At 47.9% G+C, this 8,749-nt stretch overlaps 1 protein-coding gene across 1 annotated transcript; it reads left to right on the top strand.

The window, feature by feature from the left end:
- Positions 1 to 724: 724 nt before the first annotated feature.
- Positions 725 to 4,927, top strand: LOC143175332 (uncharacterized). Its single transcript, XM_076374070.1, has one exon. It carries the CDS (start codon positions 725 to 727, stop codon positions 4,925 to 4,927), a length of 4,203 nt encoding a protein of 1,400 aa, XP_076230185.1.
- The last annotated feature ends 3,822 nt before the right edge of the window (positions 4,928 to 8,749 follow it).

Here is an 8,749-nt window from a genome sequence, read left to right as displayed (position 1 = left end):
TTGCGGCGGTGTCCGGATCTTCCCCTCGGACCTTGAAAATCCAGGAGAGGGCCACGTGGAGGTGTCGCGCCGGTTCGTACCCATATCCGCAGCAGGTCTCCAAGGTAAAGAGCCTCTAGTCGATAGATTAATGTAGGTAAGGGAAGTCGGCAAATTGGATCCGTAACTTCGGAATAAGGATTGGCTCTGAGGAGCGGGGCGTGTCGGGCTTGGTCGGGAAGCGGGTCTGGCTGACGTGCCGGGCCTGGGCGAGGTGAACATGTACGGCAACGTGCAGGGATCCGAGCTCGGTCCCGAGCCTTGGCCTCCCGCGGATCTTCCTTGCTGCGAGGCTTTCGCGTAGCGTTCGTCCTCTTCGGCCGCCATTCAACGCTCAGCTCAGAACTGGCACGGACTAGGGGAATCCGACTGTCTAATTAAAACAAAGCATTGCGATGGCCCCCGCGGGTGTTGACGCAATGTGATTTCTGCCCAGTGCTCTGAATGTCAACGTGAAGAAATTCAAAAAAGCGCGGGTAAACGGCGGGAGTAACTATGACTCTCTATGGCTCAGTCTCGACCTGACCGTGGCGGTGTCAACATCGTGGAGTGACCGCTCCCGTGTGAATCAACCGTGACAACGGACGCGAGGCAAAATAACGTGGACCCCAACAGCCCCCGCGGGTCCATGGCAGGGAGACCTGCACCGGTAGGGGGGCTATCTTATAATGGACCAGGCAGGACAATGGAATACGAGATGGATCACGAAAGGGACAATGTCCAAGTGTTCACTAACAACGAAGATACTGTCAAAACGGACCGACCAAGGACGGAAAGGACCAGTGGGGAAGACATAGAAGCAGCAGAAGATGCAGAATCTAAAAGAAAACGGAAGTGCCAAGTGGAATCGAGAATTGGCACTTCAGTGGAAAATGTTTCGGACCGTGGAATGGACATTGAACGAGTTAGAGAGAAAAGCTTGTACGTGACAGAAAGTGGACATTGTGACGTATCAGCCACCAAAAGCACAACATCGTACCTCGAAGGACAACGACAGGGCAACCGTTTTTCCGAAACGTGCAAGTGCCAAGTCGAAATGAAAGTTGGCCGAGCAACCGAAAACGATCCGAGCGTTGAAAATAACACCCCCTGGACTACTTTAGAGGTTCCTAGCGACACCGAGAGAGGGCGCGAGGGTGCATCAACTGAAAAACGGACAAATTCAAATACGAGAAGACCGAGAAGAATTTTTACAAGCCTTGAAGTTTTCGAATGCCAACGAAATTCAGAAGTTTGCACCTCAACGGATAACGCTTCGGGCAATGAAAGGGACACACCCAGGGCTATCCAAAGAGGCTCTAGAGACACCAATAGAGGGCGTGGGAGTCTGCCAACGATCGAAAGGACCGGCACAAATTCCGCAAGATTGCGAGTAGAAAACACCATTTTAGAAGTGCACAGGCAGCAACCAAATTCCGAAATTGGCGTATCGGTGGAAAATGAAGCTGGACAGAGTATAGGACTAATCCAAACCACCGAAACAATAAGAGGGGAACAAGAAGAAGTAATAGAAGAGGAAACAACAGAAGAAGAAGATAAGATCTTAATCAAGGTACCGATGGAGGAAGTGCAATACTGCGGATTCCAAAGATGCCAGCAAAGGAACGTGGGTTTCCTCAACCTGACGGACCTGAATAGACATTATAAAGGCCAACATAACAGCAAGGACATTGCGTGGCAATGTAGAAAATGCGGCAAGGAGTTCCCCGGTCTACACAATTGTAGGTGCCACATCCCAAAATGCAGACAGCAAGTGGAGGCACAAGAATTACAACACATATGTGAGAAATGCTCGCAACAATTCCACACTGCCAGAGGCTTAGCAACACACGAGAGGCACAGACACCCAGAGGTGCGGAACAGAAAAAGGCAAGAAGAAAACGATCGTCACAAAGGGAGACCGGGTAGAAGAAATTATGTGTGGACGGAAGAAGAAATAGAAAAGCTAATAGCACTCAACCAGGAATTCGCCGGAGAAAAAAGACCTAACGTAGAAATAAGGAAAAGAATGCCAAGCAAAACTATGAAACAAATTAGTGACAAGAGAAGAGAATTAAATAATCAGGCCAGAAGAGTACAACATGAGAGTGTCATAGAAGAAGAAGGACAGATAGCTACGAATGAAAATGTAGAAGATGAATCCCGGGAACAAGAAGTGGAACACCAACAGGAAAACTCAACACCTCTCCTTCCAAACCTAGAAATAGAAGACATAGACGACATAGTGGACCAAACTTGGCGAGAACAAATATCGAGGGCCATTAAAAAAGTGTCCCTGCACAGGAAGGATGAATTGCACAAAATAACAAAGGAACTGGACGAGATATTCTACAAGATAGAAGAAGGTGAAGATGCACCATCACTAATAGACCAGTGGATCAATAACTCGTTCAACCCTACCATATTGGAAGAAGAAAAGAACGAAAGGACAGAAAAAAGGCAAGACCAACGGGAAAGAGAAAATAAAGCAAGCCGGATAAATACAAAAAAGAACAACCACAACCGAAGAGCGAAATTTAGATTCGCCAGATGCCAAGGGCTATACGAGAAGTGCCCCAAAAAACTAATAGATGTGGCGATAAGCGGCGATTTCTCCGTATTAGACGAAAAGAAGGAACTCCCAGCAGAAGAGGAAATTAAGACACTCTACGAACAAGTGTGGGGACAAAAGGGACCAAAAGTAACCAGCAAAAAAGAGCATCCTGAAGCCTCTTCCTTACTCTCAGCCTGTCCACCATTTACAGAAGAGGAAATCCTAAAAAGAATTAGGAAAGTTAAAAACAACACAGCAGGCGGACCGGACAAAATACGAAAGACTCATCTAAGGAAGAAAAGCATAGGAAAAACGCTGGCAAAACTATTTAACATGCTAGTGCTCACAGGCCACTACCCAACGCCGTGGAAAATGAACAGAACCACGCTACTGCCAAAACCGAACAAAGACCCAAAGGATGCAAGGAATTGGAGGCCTATAACTATAGGCTCCCTAGTGGCAAGGATCTTCTCAGGAACATTAGATCAAAGAATCAGAGGAATCACAACCCTATCAGAGAGACAAAAGGGATTTATACAAGAAGATGGATGCAAGAATAATATAAGGATGGTGGAAACGATAGCGTCGAGGATGAAAGTAGAAAAAGGAGGAGTTATAAGTGTAATGGACATATCCAAGGCTTTCGACACCATACCGCACTCAGCGCTGGAACCCAGGCTTAGAGAAAAGGGTATACCGACTCACATTATACAATTAATTAACAATATGTACATTGATTGCAGAACGGTAATCAAAACGAAAAGCAAGCAGGGAATTGAAATAGAGATACAACGTGGAGTTAAACAAGGAGACCCTCTATCACCCCTACTATTTAACATAATGATGGACGAAATAATTGAAGACATAAGCAGAAACACTAAGGGGATCGAAATAAACGGCAAAAGAGTAGCAGTTCTAGCGTTTGCAGATGACCTAATCATCATAGGAAGGGATAGAGAAGACGCACAGGAACAGCTACAGATACTGGACCAAAAACTAACAGAACTGGGCATGGAACTGGCAACTGAGAAATGCCTCACCTTCGAAATCGTAGGAAAGAAGAAAACGTGGTACGCCAAGAACCCGGAGCTGAAAATAAAAAACAAGGAACTACCATACGCCAGCCCAGAGCATACGTTCAGATATTTAGGAGTGGACATAACTCCATGGAACAACGTCCACTGCGAGGGGACCACGCAGGAGATAGTACAATCGATAAGAAATGTCGCCAGGATGAAACTCAAACCGCACCAAAAGATGGACCTTATTCAAAGGTATCTACTGCCCCACTTTCTGCATAAACTAATTGCATGGGCTCCACAGAATGCAACACTAAAGGAACTAGACCACAACATAAAGCAGGAAGTAAAGAAGATCCTACACCTAACACCTTCCACAACAGATGGTCTAATCTACACAACGAAGTTACACGGAGGCCTTGGACTTCCCAGATTAGAACATCTGGTTAAACTGGCTGTCATCAAACACGCGCTAAAAACAGAAGAGTACAACGACGCAGCGCTGAAAGAAGCAATACTGGAAGAGAATGTACAGAAGAAATTAAAAGGATATGCAAACTCCTTAAGAATAAACTGGCCCACCTCCTTACAAGAACTACAGGCCGCGAAAAAGAGGCTAAGAAGAGAAAATACGGACAGATGGCAGCAACTAATATCACAAGGACAAGGAGTAGAATACTTCAGAGAGGACAAGATAGGAAATTCATGGCTTGCAAACCCAAACCTTCTAAAGCCATCAAGATACATCGATGCACTGAAACTAAGGACCAACACTTTCGGGAACAGAACAACGTTACACAGAGCGAAATTAAATGAAGATGTTCGATGCAGGAAATGCAAAGCACAACCGGAAACGCTAGGACATATCATTGGAGGGTGCATCAGCGTTAAACCGATGAGGAGTAGAAGACACGACGAAATAAAGGATTTAATCACGAAGATAGCAGGGCGATCATGTGCAGTATTTCCAGAACCGACAGTGCGAGTCGGCGGCAACCTCTTAAAGCCGGACCTGGTAATCAAAGACCAGGAAAAGCTAATCGTAGTCGACGTTACGGTCCGCTACGAGGTGGGAGGAAGCTTAAGACGAGCATATACGGAGAAGGTGGAAAAATACAAAGAAGCAGCACAAAGCATAAAGGAAAGACTGGGATGCAACACTGCGGAAGTACTACCGATTGTAGTAGGGGCAAGAGGAGCCATGCCGAATAAAACGGTGAAGAATTTAAAAACGTTAAAATTTCAGGAAAAAGACTTGATGACGGTCTCAATGATAGCATTGAGATCGTCGATCGAGATAGCAAATGCCTTCATTGACTATGACAATATCATCTAAATTTACATTAGAAGATAGCAGAGAAGCGTAAATAATACGCTATAACCGCAAAATACAGAGAAGGTAATTTACTAGAACAGATTAACGTAGACCCAAAGTAATAAAATTAAACCCAATGAAGGCACTGCTTAGTAAGCCCATGTGTAAACACGGTGCGAGTCGTATGACGTTTTCCGAGCAGGAATACTGTCACGGCGGCAGAGCCGAGAGAGAGAAGACGCCAAATATTTGACGTCTTCTCCCTCTCGGGGCGGATGCCTCCACGTGGCTTTCCCCGGTAACACGATTCCGGAAGCGTGGCCAAATTCCGCTTTCCTCTAGAGAGGACTCTGTTAAGACTAATTATTCCGAACTCGTTCCTAGGTGGTTTCGCTAGAAAGATACAGATACCCCACTCTACCCCCAAATTTTTTTTTTCTTTTATTTTTTTTTTATTTTTTTATTTTTTTATTTTTTTTTTTTTTATTTTTTTATTTTTTTTTTTTTTTTATTTTTTTATTTTTTTTTTTTTTTTTTTTTTTTCTTTTTTTTCCGTTTGTTAGAATATTGTTATAGTTGTTATTGTTATCGTTGTTAGTTATTTAAAGTTGTTAAGTTTGAAACCCAACGGGGGGGCAATACCCCGGAAATCCGCCTTCTTGTAATTTACAAGAAGGCGCAGAGTTTAGCCAAATGCCTCGTCATCTAATTAGTGACGCGCATGAATGGATTAACGAGATTCCCTCTGTCCCTATCTACTACTGCGGGGGCAGTGGTTGATAGCCAAATGCTGGCTAGGGACCCCTTTTTCCAGGGTCCCGGCGGGGGAGCTGCGTCCCAACAGCTCGCGCACCGGCCTGCTAAGCCGGTAGGGTGTGGAAAGTCACCCGGCACCACCAGTTGTCTGTCTCAAGGTCCTACAGCCTTGGGGCGCCACTGGTAGTCTTCGCGGTTTGCGGAGTCTCGCTGATTGGGCGTTATCCCAATCCCGCGCCCATGGGGGCCGTCCGGGGAAACCCTCTGGGTATATATCGGACGTAAAACAACTTGACTTTAATGTCCCTATCTACTGGGGTATACAGGTGCACAGCTTCATTCTGGCACAGCCAACCTCTCCTCCACGTGGTGTACCCTGGGAAACTTTCGAGTTTGCCAACGAGGCTCTGGCGCGACTCTGCTGCGAGCGTCCGGGCGGTATTTATACCGTACGGACCGCGGAGTCGTCAAATACCGTAGCCGGTATGTCTAGCAACGACCCACTGGGGACATCCACCCAGTGGTACGCGAAGCATAACCGGTCGGGGGGCTTGCCTTAACCGGCCGGTCCGCGAGGAGATAAACCTCTCTAATAAATCCGAAACCTTAAGTTATGGTGCGCGGCGAAGGGGTGCGGGCCGTCCTTGCGATGGTCCGTGGTTGGTGGGTGCACCAACCCTTAGCGGCCAACCTCGAGGCACCTGGCGAACCTCGTTGTATTCAGCCTTCCCTCCTGGAAAGGGCGTCACCCGGGAGGGCGACTTCAATTCGTCCCTACTCGTGGGAAAATTATGGGCAAATCAAAAAACAAACAAACCAAAAACCAAAGATGTAAAGAGGAGAACACTAGCGAGAGTGGCGCTAGTGTTAGTGTAAAAGAAGCAATCGTGCTAGTTGAGCAACTACACGAGAAAGAGAGAGTGGAGGAAATAGAGAAAGGCAGGAAGCGCTGCCTTCAGAAAAGTGTAGTGGAAGTTGGGAGCGATTCGGATGAGGAGTGTCCGTCCAAGAAGCTGTTAACAGATTTTTGGCCTTCACTACCGACTCCGACTTTGCCCCCGACTTCGCAGGAAAGTGAAGTAAAGGAGGATCTCTCCGATGCAGAGATCGAATATAGAGAGTACACAAACAGGCCGAAAAGGCAAGGAAAGGGCCATGTAGTCAAGTTTTTCGACTGCTGCGATGAAGTAGCGTACCATATGAAGTACTTGTTTAAAAAGGCTGGTCTCGACCACGCCCTTTTTATGCAACTTTTCAAAGAGGCGGACAAATCCTATGTGTTCGAATCGGCGGCAAGAACCAAACGTAAGGCACAACTTGTCGAACGAAAAGAGGAAATATGCACCCTCGAAGAGGAGATAAGCACCCTCGAAAGGAACAACGAGGGCATTACAAAGGCAAACTTAGAATTAAAGAAGGAAAACGAGAACCTCAAGGAGGAACTCGCCAAACTTCGGAAGCAACTTGCTCCCGAAGTTAAGAAAATAGAGAGGAAACAGGCAAAGAAACCGATGGCCCAGTCGTACGCGGCTGCGGCCAAAAAGACTATAGCGAAACCTAAGGGCGCGGTGCGACACGTCGTCGCCGTGTACCTTAAGGATGAAGAGAACAAGGACAGCAAAGCAACGAAAGTTGCTTTGCAGCAGTGCTTTGACCCCAACCGTGACAGGTTGAGGGTTAAAGCCGTAAGAAATATTGACAAAGGAGGCATCCTCGTCGAGACGGCGACAAAGGATGACCTCCAGAAGCTCATGAAGAGCGGAAAAGCGAACGAAAAGGGACTGAAGGTGACAGTCCCTACTAAGAAAAAGCCAAAGCTGGTCCTGTACAGCGTACCGGACCAGAGCAAAGAAGAGCTGCTTGCAGCTCTTAAGTCACAAAATGATGACTTGCCCACAGAGGCTATAGAAGACATAAAACCGCTGTTCAAAACAGCTAAAGGGAAAAATTGGGTGGTGGAAACATCACCCAAAACAAGAGAGGCAATACTAAACAAAGGTAGACTGTTCCTTGGATGGCACGCCTGTCGCGTACGTGATTACGTCGTGGCAGGCAGGTGTTTCCGCTGCCAGGCGTTTGGCCACATAGCCAAACACTGCCGGGCGACGGTTGACACCTGCGGGCATTGTGCCAAGGAAGGACACAGTTACAAAGACTGCCCAAATAAAGAAGACAAGCCCTCGTGCATAAATTGCAAGAGGGCCAAGAGACCGCATAATCACTCATCCAGAAAGGATGAGTGTCCCGCCTATAAAAAGGCAATAGAGACCCTAGTCTCCAAGACAGACTACGGGGACTAAGAAACCGAAAGATGGTGAAACTCCACCCGAACGACGGCGCGGGCATAACGACCTCACGGAAGTTATGTGTCGGGAGGGTGTGATCGCAACCTGTTGCGATCAAAACTCTTACAGAAGCTTGTCCTGTAAGCCCGCTAGAGACCGAATGCGACTCAGCCTCCTCGTGGTCCCCGCTGGTAACGTCCTGGACGGTAATACTCCGTCTCGGCGGGTATTATCGGACAGGGCGGCTAAATGAGTCGCGCCCCGCGAGGGGCGGTCTTCTCTTCTGGTGATCCTGCGGGTGAAGGAGAGGTTATTCCAAACACAGGCATCGTACAGGCGCCGGCTGTACGGTGCTCCCTTGGCGAGGGTTCCGCCAAGGAAGTGGAGGCCCATCAGGCTTCTCGTTGTGACTCGTCACATGCCGATATGAGTTTAATCTCGAGGTGCGGCATGCCCTACTTCAGGGTAGCGAAATACCTTCTGTCCCTATCTACTTCCCCCCAGGGGCCGCCGGTAGATGGCGGTTCGGGATTTTGCGCTCCCGGGGTTCCCGAGCACTCGCATACCGTAACCGGCTGTCGTTAGCAACGACCCACCGGGCCAGGGGGCCTAATAACCCTCTGTCCCGGTGGTACGCGCGACAGACCGGCCGGGGGTCTTGCCTTAACCGGCTGGGCCGCGAGGAGATAAACCTCTATAATAAATCCCTTGCTCAAGCTATGGCGCGCGGCGAAGGGCGCGTATCCGCCTTGCACTAACACTGTGGATACGTGGCTGGTGGGTGCACCGGTCTTTAGCGGCC

Source organism: Nomia melanderi, unplaced genomic scaffold (assembly GCF_051020985.1).
Source record: "Nomia melanderi isolate GNS246 unplaced genomic scaffold, iyNomMela1 scaffold0064, whole genome shotgun sequence".
Taxonomy (NCBI): domain Eukaryota; kingdom Metazoa; phylum Arthropoda; class Insecta; order Hymenoptera; family Halictidae; genus Nomia; species Nomia melanderi.
The sequence above is the reverse complement of the archived record's forward strand: the minus strand, read 5'-3'. Positions and strand labels throughout refer to the sequence as shown.

Coding starts and splice junctions, on each gene's coding strand:
- LOC143175332 (XM_076374070.1), top strand. CDS start 725: ATGGAATACGAGATGGATCACGAAAGGGACAATGTCCAAGTGTTCACT.